Source organism: Astatotilapia calliptera, chromosome 18 (assembly GCF_964374335.1).
Source record: "Astatotilapia calliptera chromosome 18, fAstCal68.1, whole genome shotgun sequence".
NCBI lineage: Eukaryota > Metazoa > Chordata > Actinopteri > Cichliformes > Cichlidae > Astatotilapia > Astatotilapia calliptera.
In genome coordinates this window covers 7,788,971-7,811,099 of record NC_137439.1, presented here as the reverse complement: position 1 = coordinate 7,811,099, position 22,129 = coordinate 7,788,971, and the positions used below count along the sequence as shown (strand labels likewise).

Here is a 22,129-nt window from a genome sequence, read left to right as displayed (position 1 = left end):
AGTAAATAATTAATTTGCAACTCAGTTTGGCTACATTACATCTTTAGTAGTTGTATTTTCTTTTTGCTTTGCCGAGCCACAGTTTCGAGAGTTGCATACAGACACTTCTGCACGACTAGCAGATGTTATGGAAACTTGCCATTAGCTGGTCAGTGTTCAGTCCAAAGAAGAAGAACAAAGCAAACTGAGAACAAAGTTTACTCCCACGTCAGCAAATGTCTGAGCTAACCAGCTATCGAGGCGTCCATGCTAGGTAAGATACCCACATGGTGTTAACTGCTTTCTAGCACTACTGGTGACTAAAAACAGCACTGGATCACTTTCACTGTCATACTGAACAGAAGTCATACAGATCCCAAAGTGAACATCCAAATGAATTCAAGTGGAATTATATGAGAATATGGTTACTTACAGACATTAAATAAAAAGGGCATTTAATACATTTTTTAACAACTAATTCTACCGCGGACTCAAAGCTGACCAAACACAACCCCTATTTTTAGAGCCAACACCAAAACATATTAAATTCTTCTTGACCCAAATCAACATCCTCACCCAACCATGTAGATCGTAAGAAAATAAGCAACATACATGGAAAGTGAACTCGGTGACTTTCCACGTGCCTGGTGTCTTAGCAGAGAAGCCAAGTTTATTGGAGATTTGCAAAAACACGGAAGCATAAAGGAAGGGTTTTGTTTGGCAAATCATTCGCAGCAGTCTCGAGTCATTTCTCTGGTGTCATAAAAGGACGACACATTGAATCTTTTATCCCGATGACAAAGTGCAGATACACACTTTGCTACTGAGACTTTGGTAATTAGTCTAATGACTTTTCCTCTTTTTCCCACCACCATAAAATCATTGCATCTAATTAAATAAACAAAAAAGCCCTATAGTTGTGTGTGTGTGATTGTGTGCGTGGAAAGGGGCCAAAGATAATTACATTGAAGTCGCTGAAACAGGGGGTCTCTTAATCCCAAATGCAGTTACACTTATTAAAGCAGAGAGGAGAGAGGGGGCTGCAAACAACAGCAGCCCGATGCAATTCGAAAAGAAGATTTATTTTATTGGCAACATTGTATTCTCCCAACAATCTTATGAATTTGAATAAATGTCTATTTGTGTTGGGCTAAGACAGTCCATGAAAATGCACTAAATACTCAGATATCTATTTTTATATTTATTTATTTTTAATGAACTGCACCACAGTAACCTGGATAAACAGCAGTCAAATGTCAGGTGATTGATTGTTTGGCTTAACTTGATACTAGACTTCTAAAATGAAGTCATAATGGCCGTCACCATCTTAGCTTTGGAGTCACAAGTGATCATATTTAATTTCTTGGTTTTTTTTTTTATACATGTAACCATAGAAAGTTGTTGCTAGGCAGGTCTGTAGACTGGGTGTCACACACAATATGCTCCAAAAGGAACCAAACACAACTTTAGGGCTAAATATAGTTGAAATGGGCGACTTACAAAAAAACAACAGAAACAAAGCTGCGGATGCCCAAACCGCATTTTGTCCTGCGTTGTAACGATGATTATTTGTACTTTATAGTTGGTCATGTCAACTGCTCTGTTTTTCTTCTTGAAACCAAAGCATCCTCGTTTAAATAAGATATTTCTGTCATTCTTTTGACTGCAAATTGCTGGAATTTAGATCAAACTAAATACTAATACTGTGGATAGTTTTTCCTAATTTGGATGTTCTGTTCTTTTCCCCTACATAACAGAAAAAGTACCAAACTATTTTCCACTCTCCCTCCTCTCTGGGTTTTCCTCCAGTCCTCTCTTGACCACCCCAGACCTCATCATCTCCTTTCCTTTCCCACTCCCTCTCAGTATCCCTGCCTTCCTCCTCTAAATAAAAAACAGTCGTTGTGATGCAGGCTGCAGCTCCTGCTGGTTGAGCTCTGCCGACAGCTTTGGAGGAACGCCCTCTATTTTCTGCCCTCCGTGTGGGAAACCTGAGGCCTCAGCATTGTGGGCAGCACGCTGAGCTGAAGACAAGCCAGGGAGGCCTGATGTCCATTTCCTGAAATTACACACTCATACCCAACCGCACACATCTAGATTGACATTTACTTATGCACCCATAGAGCTGCAGCAAATCGGAGACTGAAATGACTCAGATGGACAGCCTTTATATCGCCATAATGTCATGGGTAAAACACTTGTACTGCACTTCTTAGAGAAGAGCAAAGAGAAGACAGACAGGAGGATGATGATCAACAACAGCCTGGCGTCAGGTCATATGTGAATGAAACAGTGGATAAGCAACTGGGCTCCCCAGAACTCTTTGTGAGTAAATAGTATATTTTCTGAAAATTGCATACACAGCAGTTTATCAACACACAGATGAGATCAGTGTGTCTGTCTGCTTTTGTTGAGACACTATCTTAATGCATCGCACGTTTCCGAGGGTCTCGCAAGGTGCAAAGTCACTCATCATCAGTGAGCTCACGTTTATCTTTCCAAGCAGCACACATGCAACTCGTGTATGATGAAAGCCAGGTGCAAAACATTAAACTCTCTTAGTGAAAACAGTCTCTATTATTATCAATGTCTGCTTTTGGCTAAGAAACGGTATCAAGTTTAAAAAACCATAAATCATCATACTTCATCAGATGAAGGAAAAACACTCTTAATAAGCTCTGCTCGTCTGTAAGATTGCCTATTATGGTCTAACGTTGTAACAGAACGAGAGATTTATTTTGGATTTATTACGAGTAGTGAAAATATCCACTTATGTGGTGCAGATTTCGATAATTCATCTGCAAACTATATGAAAAATGCATTTGAAATCTTTCAGCACACGCAGCATCCCGACGGCACACGGAATCGCCAAAGACCATCTCATCTTGTCCAGTCCTGATATAGTTTTTGATAAAAAATGATGTGTTGGTTGAATGAAAACCAAGCCTGTACAATTCCCACTTTTCAAATGTTCAGGTCAGGCAGTCAAAGCATAAGTTTTCATGTCTCCTGAGGCTAAACACAACAATCCAGCAGTTCACATGGCAGGTGACTCCCAGCCGAGGACAGAGCTCTGCTTCTCTGCTGTTTTGCTTCGTAGCTGCGCATCACATGAGACAAGAAGCCTGCAGGCGGGCGTCGTATCTAACCATCAGAAAATGAATACAGGCCGAAACCCTTTGTAGAAGTTCACATCCAGAGAAACATTATGAGACGGAGAGGCACGACACAGGGCCCTAATGGCTACATCATCACACAAATAAAGGATTCTCATAACCAAAGCTCTGTTTGACACCCCACAGGCATAAAGAGAGCACACATAAAAACAGTTTCCCTGCTGCATCAAAATCTCTCCCCATTTCTCCTTTTCCCCTTACCAGACTAGAGATTACATTATCTACGAGGGCCTAACAGACACCCCATGCTGTGCTTGCTGCTGCTATAAAAGCAGTGCTTTTCACATGGAGCGCTTTGCTATCACTAATGATTAACCAGAACTTGGACAGCACAGTTATTCTCCCAACACTTCAAAGACGAGATGCAAAGACGATTCAATTGCTTTAATAGGCCCCGGGCCGAAACGGCACAGAGAATGCACACTTCAACCCATCTATAAATGTCATAGGCCATTTAAAGATGAGAGCCCTGATGTAATTTTTATGTGGTGCAAGAACAAGTCTTGTTGAGAAGGGAGTGCGGGTGTAAGAGCTGCGGACGTGCTGGATAAAATGTAGAAAAGATCGAAGGCATGAGTGCGTGTTTTCTGGTAATGAGCTGCAGAAGAAGAAGAAGAAGAAGAAGACAGGCGCAGAATGAAATCAAAAACCAGTCACGCTTTGCTTTTTCCAAGGAAGGATAATCGTAAATATCTTTATTTCAAAGAGGACACTATGCTCCCGACAGCGTGATGAAAAAGTTTCCTCTGATGCCCTGTGGTCTGTCGTGTGCATATTTGTGTGTTTTTTCATTTCCCCCGTCTTTCCTGCTGACTCTGATCTAATAATCGCGGAGTTGAGAAGTGATGCATCTCCAACAGCGGTGCAGCTGTAAGCAGAGGCACTCTGGAGTCCTCTGCGTACGCATGCAAACTGCAAAGCTTGAAAAGTTTGAGTAGCTTCACTTTCTCTTTAACTTCCCAACCTCCTGCTGCTCCAGGTATTTTGTGAGAAAAGAAACGAAAGCGGCAATGTTTGACACCAGAGAGGAGAGCAGCAAGATGAAGCATAAATACATTAATACTGAATGCCATATGCTGTTGGGGAGTAAGCATCTGAATAGGGGATGAGCATGAGAAGGTCTAAAGAGGGGAGGAACGGGAGCGTGAAAATTTCCGAGGATGTTGCAACATGCTGTAACTCCCAGCAAACTCAGCCGGTACATCCCTAATGGCTCAACTGTTTCGTTGTCAAACAACTCCTCGCGACCCCCTCCTTCCTCTCTTTCTTTACAACCAAAGTCCCCACTTACACTGTCCCAGATTGTTGTTGTACATCTACCTACATGCCGTGTGCCATTTGTAATGAGGTCATCAGGTTGCAAGATGGGAGCACTTTAACGTCCGCGGTCATTTTGAAGAAAGAATTACGAAAAGGAAAATGTGAAATCCATGACTGAGCTACTTGAAAGTAGCCATATATCTGCGCTGGTGGGATTAGCGTGCACTGAAGACCGACTGACATAGGCGTTTATGGTTTAGAGGAAGGGGAGGGAGGCTTAAGAGGGAACAGGCTGTTCTAATGAAAACCAGCAGGCTCTCAGGATCTGCTGTGATTCAAATCAAAATGAAAAATGGGAAAAAAAACAGGGACAACCCAGGTAGAGCCATGCTTTGTCTACCTAACGGCACATATTTGAATAACTGGTCATTTTAGGTCCCGTCTTTCTAGCAAGTGCATGCACACATTTGCATTAACTTGCAAAAACTTGCAAGTGACCTACTCTGCTAGTTTGACATACCTGCTACTATTAGACGAACACAGTCCATCCTGCGTTTATATGTTCCACATCTCTCCACCCAGTACGCACATGTGTTTGTGTGTGTGTGATTCCATTATTTAGAGATGAGTCTTAAATCAAAACTCTAATTAGGTAATACATAACCCCACCTGCCAAGGATTTCCCAGTGTGGTCCAGTTTAGGATGGATTAATGCATGATAGGGGTTGGTGCTCCAGGGGGAATGTAATGGTAGTCCTGAAGAGTCTTTCAACTAAGATTTATTACCCTATTCTTTATTATCATGATTTGAATAAATTATTAATTTTTAATGGGGGCAATTTTTTCGATTGTTCTAGTAGTCAAGTAGTATATGTAATTACAAAGCTGACATGTAATAACATCTCCAGTTTGATTCCATTCATGAAAATTATAAATTATTCTGTTATGCCTTCACGTCTCAAAGAAAATGAATAATTTACAAGAGCACAAAGAAAACATCTTTTAACTGCTTGTTTCGTCCATTCAGCGGTCCCAAAGAGATTTCATTTACACAGATTTCCTCTTATGCAACTAATGATTCTTTGTTAAAAACAAACACTGTAGTTCAGTTAACAAAAAAATGAAATAAAATGCTGTAAATAAGAATTGACACAACTCCACCCAAGTTATTGTATGATGCTTGCAAGTTAAACACCTGCACACACACACACACACACACACAGGGACACGGGGAGTTGCATGCAGACAGCTAAGTGATACAAAGTGCCATCTATGACACAAAATGTGGGTCAACAGCCTTTTAGGCTCAGACCAGACTCTGAATCCCACTCTTGTGCTAAAACGCAGATGGTCAAGAGTTCCCCACTTACACCTCTGCTTTGCCCGTCTCCTCGTGCTCCCACTGTGACAGGCTGCATTCCATTCACAGTGGGAAATAAAGCAGAATATGTCGCGCGGGCAGCACACCATTACCGCCACACTAATGCGCAACATACTGTCAGAGATGGCTCAGCTGCAGTTAAGCGCTTTTGAGTGCTATTAGAAATGTTGGCAAATTCCTTGATCTGATGAATATTAAATACCTTAACACTAGGAAGGCCCAGAGCCCAGCCATTTGGCTTTTCTACCTATAAAACCCGGAGAGTTGCCAAATGGCTTTTAGCTAGGCTTTAGCTTCAGCCAAGTGGAAGCTAAATTGGCTAGTCATTCATATGTAAATTGGGTTGTTACCTGGGAATTCTGGAGGGAGGGGAGTGGGGGTGTGTGATTGAGGGGGTGGGGGAGCTGCTAAAAGCTGTGCACAGTCACCAACTTGGAGTGTTTCAGTTTGATGCATTCTCAATCATCCAGGGAAATAAATCTCCAAAAGTCACCAACTTGGAGTGTTTCAGTTTGCCATCTTAGGGAGAAATCAACACACATGGGTGTATGTCCTTTGTTGCTGAGATTTATTGATAAAAACGGTACAAAAAACCAACCATTTGTACACATTTTTACAAGCGCCGTGTTCCTTTGCGGACAGTGTACTCCCGAACCATCTGGTCCATCACATCCACGCCACACTTTGTTTTGTTGTAAAGGGTGACCGTGTTTGGCTTCCTTTTGGTAGTGTTATCAGTCTGAACCACGCTGTGCATGCTGCTAAGAATATAGACTGTCTTCTTCCGTTTGGCCGCATACGCCGTCAACGTGGCAGCAGAGGTTGAAAACACCTAAGAAATAAGATAAATTGTTATTTCCATAGCCCTTTTACACACAATGAAACACATAAACATAGAACCACAAAAGACCTGCAACATACCTGAGTGGTGAATTCACTGCGATCTGTCTGTCTAGTGGATTGAGGAATTTCCCTGCGAATCTTGTTGACTGTGCTGAGGATGGTGGTTTTCCGTCCAAGAAGTTTTTGCGCAAGTGAAAGCGATGTGAAGAAATTGTCCATGGTAACATTTCTGCCCTTGTCTAGGAATGGTTCCATCAGCCTCATTACTACATTTTCAGAAAGTCTCTCCCCAGTGGGACGATTGGGGTCCTTGCCAAGATATGGGAAGACATTGCAAATGTACTTGGATTTTAGGTCGCAGGCCACCCAAAACTTGATGGGAAAAGGGTGTGATCACATTGATGCCACAATGGACGACTGATCAAGCCCTGTCACCCTTTACAACAAAACAAGGTGTGATCACATTGATGCCACAATGGACGATGCCACAATGGACGACTGATCAAGCCCTGTCATCCTTTACAACAAAACAGGGTGTGATCACAGGGCTTGGCTTCCTTTTGGTAGTGGACAATTGATCAGGAAGCCAAGCCAAGGTAAATGCAGACTACAGATACCATGGCAGTGCCAGGATTGTGAGTGATTGCTGAAAATGTTGGAATGTACTCTCACTTTTTATTATTATTTGTAAAAATGTCCTCCCTAAGACGGCAAACTGAAACACTCCAAGTTGGTGACTGTGCACAGCTTTTAGCAGCTCCCCCACGCCCTCAATCACACACCCCCACTCCCCTCCCTCCAGAATTCCCAGGTAACAACCTAATATACATATGAATGACTAGCCAATTTAGCTTCCACTTGGCTGAAGCTAAAGCTTAGCTAAAAGCCTACCAGCCATTTGGCTGGTGGCGGGTTTTAAAGGTAGAAAGGTAGAAGCCTGGGCCTTCCTAGTGTTAAGTGGATTTTGCAGAGACATTTGTGACATTAATGGCTTCACTGCTTCCAGGCTTTGTGACGAGTCGTGCCTTTAAGTTGACAGTTTTGATTTTTATTCTTGCTTAAAGAAAACTGAAGAAAACATTTTTCTTTCTAACCTTTGAACTGAATGAATAATAATCCCCCCCCAAAAAAGACACAAAAAGAAACACAGAAATCGGTGAGAATCTTAGTAACAAAACACACAGGGATGCTAATCGTGCTAAATAATTGATCTGACCCAGTAAAAGCTTAAGTGTAAAAAGCTTAAATGTAAAAACCTTTCAGATTTTTGGAGATATGGTGAGAACAGTTTTATTTTTATGAGAGACTTCTTTAACTTATAACGACCTCCCTGGGGTGTTGATAAAAACAGTTATTCAACTTGCCTGGTCGAAGAACTCTTCTCGTTGTAATAGTCACAAAGTAATGCAATGCGACTTCGAGGAACATCATGATGTTCCAGTTTCATAAAATCCTTTTATTGCTGCTATGCTGATTTACTACAAACCTGTATTGCTTAATAAGGTTTTTGTTGTCAGGTTTAAAGGCAACATGTGATTCCTTTCATACATTCACAGTTTTTGAAAACACGTATTTGCCAGTTCCTACTTTCTTATTGGCTTGTAAATATTAGGAGCATATTGCAGCCTCCGTCATTATGAAGCACTTATCGATTTATTTGGCATTAAGATATTGTAAAATCACAATTCCAATAATTAAGACCATTCTCTCCTTAACTATTTACTTTTAATATGCATTAACCTTAATACAAATTATTTATAAGCAACAGCACCTTTAAGTTGTTATTAATAACCTTTGCTTCTGCCACAGGTTTCTTCCTGTTAAAAGGGAGTTTTTCCTTTCCACTGTTGCCAAAGTGCTCGCTCATAATGACCCCCTGATCTTGTTGTTAGGGTTTTCTCTGTAATATTATAGGGTCGTTACATTATATAGCACCAAATTATTTTGTAAATATAACTGAATTAAACTGAATTAAGAATGGGATTTTATTTTGAGTTATTTGGACATGTTTAAAAATTTTATTTATTTATTTATTTATTTTTTGCATAAAATAAGAAAATAAAACTACAATATCTTTTAAGCACTATTCTTGTGGTAAAGAAGCACATACGGGTCAAACTGAGAAATGTATTTACTTAGGTTAGTTCATGTACAACAACTTTTTAATCAATAAGCAATGTCACGTGTAGTAACAGTAAGCAGTTAATAGTTAATTGTTACTTTTTCCCCCAATATTTTCTCCATCCAGTCTCTTGTACTTTGTACCACTCTTTCATTGCTGGCATTTTCAGAAAATCTAAAACTAAAGGTCTTCAGATGGACGGACAGTCTGGCTCCAAATAAGAAGGAATGACATCATTACGCCATCAGACATGGTCAATACTGGGTGGAGATGGCCCTCAGACTGTCCCTGACAATAAACACGCGCACACATACAGTCGAACACTGACACAGTAAATTTCTAAAAACTTCAAACTCAATTATACTCATAAATTCCAGCTACCATTATTTGGATCTTCCTCGCCTCTAATCTCACAATATGTATCCGTGTGTGTGCGCACTGCAGTTTCAATACTAACCACTCCTTGCTTTCTGTTGTTCACTCTAATACCTTCCAGTGTCCCCAAGGGCTTCCACCCCATGTCTGCGGTCTTGTGAGAAACATTACTCACAAATGGAAAGGGTTGAGATAAAGTTACTGACCCAAAAATGAGAAGAAAAAGCTTTTTCATGAGGACAGATCGAGTATCTGAATCTATATCAGGTTTTGGTGCCAATTAAGAAAACCATCTTTGTTTTATGAATCTTCAAATGTTTTTTTCCTGGTGTGGGCTTTGCTTCAAAAAAGAAAATAATAATAAATAAATAAATAATCATTCATGTAGGTTAAAAAAAATTTCTAATCTCACAGAGACTACAAGAATAAGCTTGTAAATTTGGGATAAAGGAAAAATAAAAGTTCAGTGCATCAAACTTATATTAAAGACATTTCCCTTTTCCTATACTATTTTGCACTCTGAACTGCACTCCACTAATTATTTTGATGACAGCGTAATCTTGGATTACTGTACATATTCACGTAAGCTCAGATCAAACACTTAATTCTGATTAGGACTCAGAGGGTGGCAGTGTTTAGTGCGATCACAGCAGGTTGTCTGTCATTAAAATGTTTGGAATGTCAAGCATCGATATCCACCACATAAATACGAGACATAATCCTCATCACTGTATCAATCAACAATGCACTTAAGGGGGGGATTCGGTTGCTTCTGCACAGCTGTTATTTTTGTGGAGGGATTACTATGAATCTGAGAATGTTGTTACTTGACGTCACACTTCTCAGACCATTAAACGGTAGCTGCTGGTAGGATATTAATTATATGAATATTTTAGTGTTGCAGGAAACGTCATTGTTTAACACAGATTGTTACATTATGATGGTCGTGAAGGCTCTTTTGTGGTGAAATTCGCCTTAAAAATGCGTCGGGTGTATTGTCAATGCTTCGATGTGTAAATATGAGAACTAATCCGTGAGAACAATGCAGACGCATCATGTTCACAGACTTGCAGCCTCAGAAAGGAGGGACGAGTGTGTAAAAATGAATACATTCTTTTCAATGCACAAATATTTGCTCATTTCAATTAATTCTGATTGAATTTATCTTTTTATTTGGGTTTTGTTACCTCTCTTTTTAAATCTACTAATGTAAGGGTTTAATAAGATTTGAATTGTAAAGACAGAGGGGAATGATCTGTCATACTTTTCTTCACTTGTGTGACATGTAGCTATTTCAATCAGTAAAATTCATATTCAACAGTCTTCTGTTGCAGGAAATAGTCAGAACCAATCATTTAACCAGCTACATCTCCACAGGGTTGAATGTTGAGGCCATATATACGTAAGTTTGATTTACAGGGCCTCCATGTATTCTGACAGGGCCAAATCCACCTGGTCTTAAAGCTATTTAAAACAACTCATATTTTACAATCTAAAATAACGAGACTTTAGAGATTTGGACCAAGAAAAAAAATTAACAGTCGAAGCTGTGACTTTGAGTGAAGTTTGTTCTCCAGCTGCTTTGTTCAGAACCAACAATAAGTTTTTATTCCCTTCTAAGGAGAAGACAAACAGGACCAGAATAAGAACCTAAGAATGTTAGTTAAATCACTGGTTTATAAAACACAAGTGACATAGTCACCGTTTTTAAACAGGATGACTCTGCTCTTCCAAAATAAATAAAAAGAAGAACGTGGAAATAAAGCTTTCACCTGCCTGCTTTCGTTCCAACCCAGAAAACACCCAGATGACCCCTAAAAACCCACAGAGGCGTCCTCTCCCACATTCATAAAGGATTCCCCGGGGCAGAACACATCTTTCTTCTGTAGCTGTTGGCCTTGATCCAAGGATTAGGAGTGCAAGACGACTGGCCTGTCTCTCCTCATTTACAGTATAACTGATTCTCCCATATAGAAGCAGATGGTTCCTGACCGGCCTTAGCTTTAATACAACCCATCTCACGCTATACTCCGATTCATAATCATTAATATATGAAATATTCTGATTAAAGGACAGTGGAAGCCATTTCAAATGATTTTAAATGGAAGGCCGGCTGGCAAAACAGCAGGCATGAGGAGTGGTATAACCCAGCTTGTTCATTGCAATTCATTGTTCAGCGGTTTGCATTAAATAGACAGAAAGCTGCATGTGTAGAACAGGCAGTTTTTTTATCCTGCTGCTGCTTCAGAAAGTTCATGTAGTACATGAGCGGCAGATTTAGACAATACAACTATGGAAAGTATGCATTTCGCGTAATTAGCCCACACATGCTTTAAAACATGGCATTACAGAAATTAAATTTCATTTCAATTCAATATTTTTATTTATCGCCAAATCACAACAACAGTCGCCTCAAGGGGCTTCATATTGTAAGGTAGAGCCTACAATAATACAACAGAGAAAACCCCCAACAATCATATGACCTCCTATGAGCAAGCACTTTGGCCACAGCGGGAAGGAAAAACTCGCTTTTAACAGGAAGAAACCTCCAGCAGAGCCAGGCTCAGGGAGGGGCGGAGCCATCTGCTGACCAGTTGGGGTGAAATAAGGAAGACATGCTGTGGAAGAGAGATTAATAACACGTATGATTCAATGCAGAGAGGTCTATTAACACACAGTGAGTGAGAAAGCTGACTGAAAAAGAAGTACTCAATGCATGATGGGAATCCCCCAGCAGTCTACACCTATTGCAGCATAACTAAGGGAGAATTCAGGGCCACCTGATCCAGCCCTATATAACTATATGCTTTAGCAAAAAGGAAAAATTAAAGCACTTACATAGTTGATACATGAGCCTGCCAGTTTCTTGTAGCATAACAAAAATGTTATTTTTAAAAGAACCAAAAAAAAACAAACACCCAGTACACTTTAAGATCAAAATGAGACGTCCTAATGTTTTTAGAGCCACATTAAGCACAATCACTTCCCTTATTTTCTCCAAACTGTTACTCATTAGATGAATGCATCCTTTTAGGTGATGAATGAACATCTGTATCAGTGTTTTTTTCCACTGCTGCTTCACACATATCAGTTGGATTCCATCTGTCTGCATCATAAGTCACTGTGAAACTCAAACTCATGATCGCTCCACGGTTTGCAGTCCCAAATTCATAAAGTAAGATGTGATTAGTATCCTGCAGAAACCCTGACTGAATCTAAAGAGCCTCAGACCCCAAGGTTAGAGTATCAAAAAACAAACAAAAAACTGGTATCATTACAAAATGATTTTAGTTCAAATTTTAGTCAATAGAGTTTTTTTTACCCAATTTTGGGTGTGAGGGGAAAAAATAAAGTTAAGCTGTAATGCGTGACCTGTTGTGTGCACTTGGAAACCACAAAGAAAGTGTACCACCATCTCCCACAGAGATATGCTCAATGTGTCCTTTGGCAATGATGCCTTGATATTTGATTCAGAGAACTAAAATGTCTTCATTTAAAGAGTGAACAAGTGCAAATTTGGAGGTTGTTTTCATTTTAATTTTATTTTTCACTCGCTGTTTGGGTCTGGCAACAAAAATTCCCTGGCTACGTTTAGGAAACAATTATATCTTGGATTAAACGATACCGCTCAAAAACATCCCTGAGCAAAGAAAAATGGCACTGAATCTGTGTTTAAATGTGCAGCCCAAGGATTTTTTTTCTTTAAATGCTATGAGTTGAGTGTCAGACCTGTCTAAATATCGCCATAAACCTGGTGCGTCTCGTTATCGACACTCTGGGCCTAATATCAGTATTTGACTCCCTGCAAAAGAGAGTTGAGGTTATATCACCAGCATTTGCCAGATGACGATGATGATTATGGGCTCAGTAAGGACAATTTTATTCCTACAGTTTGTTAACCTGCCATGCCTACAGAAACCTGCATTCTAGTCTTCACAGGTTAAACAAACCTTGCTAGCTTTAAGTGATAGTGAAGGTACATTTTTATAGTTTTAATATATGCTAGCAGCGATCAGATCCCCAATTTTCTCAGCTACCTTCTGCTGTAGATTTGAGTTTTCTCAGGTGCAAGAGTTCAGTTATGTCTGTGTTATGTAGACGTGTCTTACTCGAGGCAAAAAAGGTGGCAGCTTATCAAAATTCTGTCCCCGTTCTCATCACCAGGCTCTGGATCAACATTCACAGCAACAAATTCAAGCAATCATGATGACCCTCAAGCAGAGACGTTCCCCAAGCTGTAGTTAGACATCCTGTTCTGCTCAGTGAGTAGTGGGAACGCACATTCATATGCAGTATCGGAGTGAAAGCCAACATTTTGACTGTGATAGTGCAGCAGCTGAGGTGCAGAAAGATGTGACCGAGCTTGATTTTTCTCAAGTCGGTTGTCTGTTAAATGGTTGCGAACATGGGAAAAGTCACAGCTGCAACTTCCTACGAATCCATGTTGATCTGGCGGAAGGAGTAAAACTTTTCTATGTACTTTTTTACTTACTGACTTTAATTTAGGGTATAAATTATAGCAAAATGTAAAAACGTTGGTGGGTAAACTTCACATTACTCAGAAATAAGACAATTCAATAATGGGTTAAATAGTCAAAGAACGCAACTTCCTCTACGTCCAAACAGAGGAGGTCATTTGAAGCACGGTGTGTGGGATTACATCACTGACAAAGTCATTTGGTAATTATAGGGTGTAATGAGAAAAAAAAGACTTGTTTTCTGCTGGTCCCATCCTACATTGTACACTGTATGTAATGTAACATAATTATATTTAAGCTTTTAAAATCCCGTTAAATCTCTTTGTCCTCTAAACTCATGAGAATCACAAGATCCCGACTAGACAGGAATGTTGGATTAGATGCACGTCTACTCAAAAGAGAATGAAAGGCGAGTGTGTTTAGATGAACCGGTAAGCATAATAACATTCCAAGTACTTTGGAACCAAATTTCATAACCGAGTCTAACTTTTAATGGCGTGGCTACAATTCCCCTACAAAAATAAACCCTACATTTATATTCCATTGTCCATATAAGATGTACAAATTACACCTTAGGCAAACTCTAACACATTAATAGCAATGTTTCTCATTATTGGCACCCATCCCACCATTACTCTCGAGTTGTACTGTGTTATAATTTGAACTCTTTTCCTTTGATCTCCGTTTGGTCTCCACTGACCACTGGGGGAAAATGGCCATGCTTACTTAATAAGGATATTCTTCAGCATTTTTTAGCCAACATCAAGCATAATCGGTGTTTATTCCTACATAAATGTATGCTTGAAACCAAACTATGACTAAGCGACGTGTGCAAAACCCCCGAGTGGTAACGAAAATGTAACAACGCTGTCATATGCACTCAGGAACGCAGACACAATGGGGCCACAATGCTGGTTAATCTAGCTCTGGTTTCACTTCACCAACAACAGAAATCCTTTTAGAGGTTTAGAAAAGGCAGGGGCTTTGTATTCACTGCATGCTGCTGCACACCTGCCATCACTCTCTATCTCTGAGTCACAGCTCTGACTTGTCATCCTCACTCTTTGAAAAAAAAAGTTGGGTTTTTTTGCAAACACACGTGCACACGAGCAAAACCCAACAGAAGGAGTAGCACCTGCATCTAAACTAGGCAAAAGACAACAAAACCACCAGCAGAGATTCGCATTACTAAATAACATGTACACAGAAAACACATGAAGCCAATAGTAAATGCACGCAGGTGCAAACACACACACACCTCATCTTATCAACCTATAAAAAGCTGCAAGGTGAGTACTTGTCGATTTGTTTGTGCACGTTGCCGTTTCTGTTGCGTTTGCGATACAACACGGCCGTGCGTGCTCCCTCTGCGGCCTCTTATTCCCCCGGTGGAGATGAAATGTAATGGAGTCGATTCAATAAGAGCGCCGCCTCCTCGGAAAATGTGGAGAATCAAATCACGCCAAATCCCTCGGAGCCTTCCCAGCATTCACTGCTGCCTCGTAGTTGGGAGGGGAATAAAACAATGGTTGCTAATTCACTTGGCTCTTTGCACACTTATTCTCACACAACAGGGGCAGAGTGTGATACAGCAAACGTCGAGAGCTAATAAAGCTGCTTAAAAACATGCCGTCTACATTATGTTTTCACTGAATTCAGGTAATTAATTTCAGTAAACAGAAAAGAAGCACCCAGTGAGTGAGCTGGTAAAACTTTCACAGGATATTGTCTCCCATTACTTCTTAATTACGCTTCCTAGGCTACAAATGTTACCAGATGCCAAGTATAAATACTAAAAGCACTAGTCGCAATAGCGGGTAAACACTGGGGGAGAGGGGATAAAATCACCACACTTTGAACAATATTTAGCTTGGCAGGCTTCGGAAAGCAAAAGAAAGAAAATAATGTCTCAGCAGTGAGGTTATGCAATTTGGTTGAGAGCCAAAACAAAAACATTAAAAAAGAAAGAAAAAAAGACTGTTTTCAACCTGATACTACACCGTACCACCTACGCGGTAAACCACAGAGTAACAACTAAAACATCATGTGCTCCAATATGCTGTCTCGCTAAAATATGCGGCTGTGGATATAAATAAGAGACATCTAAGAAACACATTTTATCCTGAAAGCAGCAAAATTTTGTTTCAGGCTTGTTGCAGCAGACTGCTTGAGCCTATAGGACTGTGTGGTCATTTTCCTTAAAGCAAAGGAAACGGTAGACGGCTCCCAAAGGCACACACGAAGCTCCTTCCAGCCTCTTTAGCTGTTTTTGTTTTTACACCACTGCGGTTAAATTGAAATTTCTGACCGTGTTTTGTTTGAAGGAAAAAGAGGCAATTAAAAATGAATTCCACTGGATATTTATGCAGCTGCAGCTACTTTTTTTTGCGTTTCCCCTTGGAGTGACCCGCACGACAGCGCTAAGAAAGCCAATAGTACGTTTTACAGGCCCAGAGGGAATTAAGAGACTAACGGGGGCGGTGGGATTCTGGTATTCTAATCTGGACACTCGGGAATATTTTTAGCCTTATTGTTCGCTGTGTTCAAAGTGACAGACGAGGTTACAGATGAATTTCCTTTTGGCTAGAACGCGTTTGGATAACATGTTTTGGGAAGATCAAGGTGACAATGCTGATGATCAGCAACTATTAGTAGCAGCAGAAGGAACAGTGGTAACAGGAAAAAGGAAGACTTGTGTCTTGTTCGGTGTCGTGTTGCCTTGTATTTAAGCTGTTTTGCCCCTTTTTGTGTTATTATTAGTCTTATGGCCTGTCAATCATTGTGTTATTCTGTGACTTGAAGAACAACTGGGATAAAGGTTACCATACTGTAGCTGGCAGGCCTCGTATAGACTACTGCAACACATTATTTTGATGCCTCACATGAACATTCACATGATTTATTATGCTCTTTTTTATGCACGTTTACATACTTTAGCATTGCGATGCATGCAGTTCTGTTTTTGCTCTGCATCTTATGGTTTTCGCAGAGATCGGCGTTTTAATTTGTGCTTTGTGTTTTCAGTGCAAATCAAAATGTAGCCATGTTAAAAAGGATACTATGCGAAGATAATTATTATATTTATGTAACATGCTGAACCTAGATCGCTCTGCCACAGCTTTGTCTTCTTCAGTTTTACTACGAGTCATAATCTTGTGACAGTCACAACATCGCGGCACCAACAAAAGGCGCACACAAACAGCAGAAAACACAACTGTGACATTTTGAAAGCCATGATTTGGGGCGTGTAATGGGCACAACTTAACAGATGGTCAGAGATCAATTTGCTTTTCTCGAGCAAATAAACAGTTTCCTGGTTTGAACGATGTAAAAACAGCGAACGCAACACAGAGCGACATCCTGTGCACGTCGAGCATTTACGCTGACTACAATGAAACCTTTCACACGCGTGCCATTTTAGAGAGAAGTGTTAATGTTGGAGGAAAAATAACATTTTCCTTCACTGCCTGCTTCTAAGGACATGTTATTGCTTTGATTAAATCTCCACAATCCTCAAGCTCTGATATCAGCTCACACTGCCATTTGAATCCCACAATAACAAACCCCCCCTTCTGTCAGGTGAGAGCCCCCCCACGCACACACTCTGCCACCCACCCCGATGTGCTTGGCGTTGCAGGATCTAATTCACTTCCTGTTCAGCAGAGGGGGGCAGACAGGAAACAGGAAACGTGCTTCCCGAATCTCTCAAAAGGTATATTCTTCTAATACTCGGGGGAGATGAGAAAGGAACACAATATCTTTCAGACGTTTGTGTCCCCGGCTGCTACACTGCTGTAATCAAAGCTTCCTGAAAAGAGCAAGTGTTCTGGGGGAGAATAGGTAGCTAGGAGGACATTATGAAAAGAAACAGTGTATCAGCTATGTGCAAAATTATAGAAAATTCTTTATTGAAGCAAGGAAAGACTTTATTATTTGCTCTGAAACCTGCCAGAGCCACTTACATTATCAGAAGAGACCAATATTGGTTACATTGATGTCCAAATGAGTCACGTCTCTTTTAAACAGTGATGTCTTAGAGAAAACAACGAAAAAAGCTTTGTGAGCATGATTTTAGGGATGTATTTGTTGTTTTAATTCCTTATTTGTTGACAAATGTGACCGTCTCTTTACAAATCGATTCATAGTTTTCTTTGTAAGAACACGCAAACTTTCCATCACAATTTTGTCCTTAACTTGCTTTCTCGGTCCAGAATCGCCACATTCAACTTTACAAAGAAACAATCAGAAAATCCTTATATTTCCATATTTGTAAGTAGTAAAGACTTAAAATGTTTGCTTGATGAAAGAGATTTAATTTTCAAAAAAATCTGCTTATTAAAATTATTTCAGCCTAATCCATTTGCCTGTCGCCGATCCTAAACTGCAGCAGCATTTCCACAAAACTCATGCTTCCCCATCTCTAAGAGGTATTAAACTAAGAAAATCCCAGTAGTCTGAGTGAGAGGGAGGAGAAAAAAACCTCATTAATTGCTTATGTGGTAAATGAGTGAAATGGCTACAGATTTTAATAAGATGATGATGATTAAAGCCTAAATCACGGGTGAATTCCATCACCTAATTAAATAAGGCTTCGTATCTGTAATGCTAGTATATCATCTTCTGTTGTGCATCTGCATGCCTTAATACAGTGCCACATCAGGGACTGAACAAAAAATAAAAAAGGAGGGAAGTGTGCAGTGACAACAGCAGCACAATGAATTATGAATCGATACGTGCTACGGCACTCTTGAAGTAGACACAGGCTGCTGAGGTCATCTGGGGATGCGTGAAAACCACAAGGAAGACAAACCCATTCATTCAGCTGTGGAGCTACTTGCCCGCACAGACTACGTTTCTGCTGCACAGCAGGTTTTCCTCAATTTGCTTCAAGTTCCCCAAATCCATCTTAGGGCCACAAATCTCCGCGTTCATCGATCGGAGCAGGATTGGGGAGCAGCTCAGCACCGGCGTGCAGTGCTGAGAACTCTGCTTCTGACGACCTGCATGATTTTTAAAACAATCTGGCTTTTGTTTGCTCTTTGCTGTGGAGTTGGCGTTTGGTTATGCGGGGGAGTCTCGTGGTGCCATTTGGCTGCTCTACAGAAACAAAACAGTGTCAATGACAAAGAGGCTCTTTATGTCAAGCCAGGGTGATTATTTTAAAAATGACTGACAGCTCTCAATTAATGAGACTGAAGGTTTGAGCTGCCAGTAGCTCAGGTAGTATTGTCCGTGGGAAGACAGGAAAATGATGGAAATGCAATAAAAGTGAAAAGGTGGCAATAAGGTGAAACCAACAAGAGCACAAAAGACAGTGAAAGAGAGGTAGAAAGGTCAAGAGAGACAGAAAAAGAGACAGATATTCAAAGGTTTCCATTCACTCACTGCCTCCCCCGAGTATTCCCACATCCCCCTGAGAGCAGCTCATGGTGTCTAGCAGTCGGCGAGCTGACATTTACCGCCTGCCTTCTGTTGCTGTGATTATTTTCTCCTCCAGGTGTGATAGCTAGCCTGCCGTCTCTGTGCAATAATGCCGCCTCAGAGTTACGAGAGCTGGGGAGGCGAGGCGGAATGAGACCTGGACAGACCTTTTACTGAAATACCACAGGTGAGCCGCACTTTGGAAGTACAGGTAAGAAGGTTGCTGAACTGTGACTGGCAGCCCGTCACCTGGCTTAGAGGGAAGTGGCTTCTGAGGGGGAATCTGACTCCAGAGGTATTCATGAATTAATTTTGCCAATACTAAAATAAATAATAGAGAAATGAAATAAAATCCACATGATTCACAAAACACTTGAAATGCATCAGTTCACTTCTTACCTGTCTGCAGACGGAGGTCGCTCGTTGCGCGCCTTGCTAACTTGGGTGTAGAGGGTATCGGAGTGCTGGTGCTGTGGATGGATGTGAGGGTGCTCATCACGGGGGCTGTGGGGGCGACTATGGCCACTGTCCATGGAGCTGTTAAGTTGGTTGATGCCAGCGTACTGGTGGTCCTCCTCAGAGGATCTCTCCGGCGATCGACTTATATCCAGAATCTCAGCGTAGTCTCGTTCCCTGGCCTGACGCTCCCGCAGCTCTCTGGTCTTAGCTTGGATCCTGATAGTAAAGATGATGTTGTTTATATTAAAATCCAATAACAATCTTGTGGTTGAAATGATCATATTAAGACATAATATTGCCGTTTATCCCAAGTAAAAATCTAGGCAATGTCTGATCAGTTGCATTTTGTACTTTTCCTTAAAAATCAAGGTTAAAAAAAACTAACCAGGAAATGTATTTATTATACATTTACTATTGGGTGATAGGTTTATCCATTGTGACCCACTGGCAGAAGCCTGGGGGCTGTTGTTGTTGTTGTTTTTTAAAACTTTAAGGTGAAAAAAAAGGGATCTTATCTGCTAAACTTCGGCTCGAGGAAAAAACTTTACTCTTTGGCTTCTTCTGGCAAGTGTTTGCTGGTTTACTCAAATTACATGTCTGGGTCCTAATGCTCCTTTATTTCAGTAAGCAAGCCCTGAAGCACCTTTTAGAACCATTTCTTCACCAATAAGATGGCTAATCTAAAAGGCATTACAATAAAGCAACATTCAGACCTGTATGAAAACAAGGACTGTATGATGGTTAGCCATAAGTTAGCTAGCTAGCTGAAGCATTTCCAAAACCACAACTGTGGATGTAAAAAAAGATGGAAAACTAAACACCAGTGATGTCTGCAGGGTTAATAGAGATGTGCTAAATGAGATATAATCTTCTAGCTCATAGGTAGCTCAAGAGCCATGGGTAGGCTTATATAGTTGGGGAAGATGTAGAATAATTGCTCAATAAAAGTGCATGTCGAGTCCCCAATAGGCAGAGAGAAATGCCATCAAAGTTGAATAATTCTTCAACACAATTTTTGTGTCTTTTGGGATACAGTGGAACCCCGATTTATGAATACCCCATTTCATGAAAAATTCAAGTTACGAAGGCACTGAATAGCAATATTTCTGCCCGTGTTACGGCAAAATGCCCGAGTAACGAAATCCGCTGGCTCTGATTGGCTGAGCCTACAATGCCCACAATGCCTTCCGAATCATGTGACAACCCCTTGTCTTCCGTTCTTGCGCTTCGCTGTTCCACTTGAACGACGTATTGCTGTTCTAGTTAGCAATTAGCCTATAACCTATGGTTCAGCATCGCCTCACTCAAAACGCGCAATGGGTGCTTCGACTTACGAAAGACCCTCGGGAACGAATTCATTTCGTTAGTTGGGGTTCCACTGTATTTTGAACTTTTGGTTTGAAAAATTGAAGACAGCACTCTTTCAGAACAACAAACCCAATTCACTGAATAATTAATAATCCAAATAATACTTACTAGTAGCAGGTTCACTAATTATTTGCTTATTTTTAACTGCCAGGTTTCTCAGTATGATATTTTCAGTTGTCTGGTTTCCACTGGCCATTGACAGCAGCCAACTATAAATTGTAAATGCACACTGCAACTAAAAAAAGAGAACGGATGTAGGGCTTCATGGAAAATTGGGATGGTGCCTTACTTTTTTCTTTGTATATAAAAAAAAAAAGTCCTGTAGCGTGTCCAATCTAGATGAGAGATGCTGTAAATCTCAGTCGTCACATTAACAAAACACCAGATGAACCATTGTAACATCTGCTGATTGGTTATTGCACTTTTTAACTTTCCATTACAAAACAGAGAGAAGATCTGGAGTCTATTATTTATGCAATTTTCCCCACTGAATAATACCATAAACAATGCATGACAATCTCTTGCCCCCAATAACACCTAGCACAAGGGAAGCATTTTGTATTCACAGAGTAGTGCTAATATATAGCTAACATGCTTTTCTCTTTCTTTCTCCCTCAACAACACATGCAGACACACATCTGACATCTTTCTGTCTGTCACGCACACACAAAAATCACACATTCGCTCTTTCTCTTCAGGCCATTATCTTGTGAATAACTGGCAATGCTATTTTCTATAGCGGGGGGACTACCTATCACGCAGCCCCCGTAATTACAGCCTTGCCAATTATCAGAGCTTTACAACTACCAATTATCATACTGCTCTCTTTTCTGCAGGCCTCTTTTTAATGGCAGTGGGAAAGTGAATGGGACAGGCGCCGTGGTGACAAGGTAGGGGGTGCAAGTGCACTGAAAACTCAGTGGGCTAAAATCTGAAACATTTCCTCCAGAAAAATTGCATGGTGTGCATAATGAAACAATAACTCTAATAACGAGGGCTCCCTACCGGAGACTACAAAATGTGTTAAAAAAAGAAAGAAAGGAAGAAAAAAAAATCAAGGCCAAGTGGGCAGAAATGCTTCACTACTAAAAAGTAGGCTGTTAATGAACTTGATGGTTTCAACGGCTCCCCACTGAATCTGGTCAGGGGGTAGACAATCATTTGTGGCAAAAACGTACACTTATTCCAACAACTTAACTTGAAAGCTTGTGGAGTCGCACGCTGTGTCTTTGCTATTTGTGGACTCAGCGATTATCTAATAGCGCAG

General features: G+C 40.6%; 1 protein-coding gene across 12 annotated transcripts in view; it reads right to left on the bottom strand.

Annotated features, from left to right (window-relative positions):
• Positions 1–22,129, bottom strand: part of pard3ab (par-3 family cell polarity regulator alpha, b) — a 245,924-nt gene that overhangs the window by 39,806 nt on the left and 183,989 nt on the right. For 11 of the 12 annotated variants that reach the window (XR_013903414.1, XM_026150929.2, XM_080293275.1 and 8 more), the window contains one exon: positions 19,435–19,710. Coding sequence is in view for 11 of the 12 variants with exons in the window: in XM_026150929.2 (XP_026006714.1) it covers positions 19,435–19,710 (276 nt within the window). In the remaining variant the exon portion in view is untranslated. Of the gene's footprint in view, positions 1–11,533; positions 11,755–19,434; positions 19,711–22,129 lie in introns of those variants that run through there. The other variant, XM_080293278.1, reaches the window with a different exon arrangement.